The 365-nt window shown below is 61.6% G+C and overlaps 1 protein-coding gene across 1 annotated transcript; it reads left to right on the top strand.

The window, feature by feature from the left end:
• Positions 1–8: 8 nt before the first annotated feature.
• On the top strand, positions 9–278 carry AP5S1 (adaptor-related protein complex 5, sigma 1 subunit; the record flags this gene model as incomplete). The annotated part of the gene is made up of 1 exon (XM_009695420.1): positions 9–278. A coding segment is annotated over one exon (270 nt), but the record flags the coding sequence as incomplete, so codon positions are not given.
• Between the last annotated feature and the right edge of the window lie 87 nt (positions 279–365).

Here is a 365-nt window from a genome sequence, read left to right as displayed (position 1 = left end):
AGGTGACAGTAGCCTGGCTATCGGTGTTGGCTCTCGCCTTTGCCTTGGTTTGTGACCCTGGAGAGAATCGATCGTTGGCCGAAATCACCCTGCGCCGCTTGGCCCCCCGCTTGCTCACCTCCCTGCGCCTCCTCGGCCCCGGCGCCGACGTCCTGCTCCGACCCGAGACCGCCGACGTCCTCCTCGATCATCTCCTACCCCACGGACAGATGCTTTTCCTCAACGAACGTTTTCTCCAGGCGATGGACCGGGAGATGGGCATCAAAGCATCTCGCTGAGATACAGCTGACATCCCTGCTCAGCACCCCCTGATATTTTGGGGCAGGGATCCCAGATGGTCACCAAGCCCCAGCGAGATGCACGGG

This window comes from Cariama cristata, unplaced genomic scaffold (genome assembly GCF_000690535.1).
Source record: "Cariama cristata isolate BGI_N322 unplaced genomic scaffold, ASM69053v1 scaffold42332, whole genome shotgun sequence".
In the NCBI taxonomy this organism is placed as follows: Eukaryota; Metazoa; Chordata; class Aves; order Cariamiformes; family Cariamidae; genus Cariama; species Cariama cristata.
Note: the sequence above shows the minus strand (reverse complement) of the source record. Positions and strands in the feature narration are given on the sequence as shown.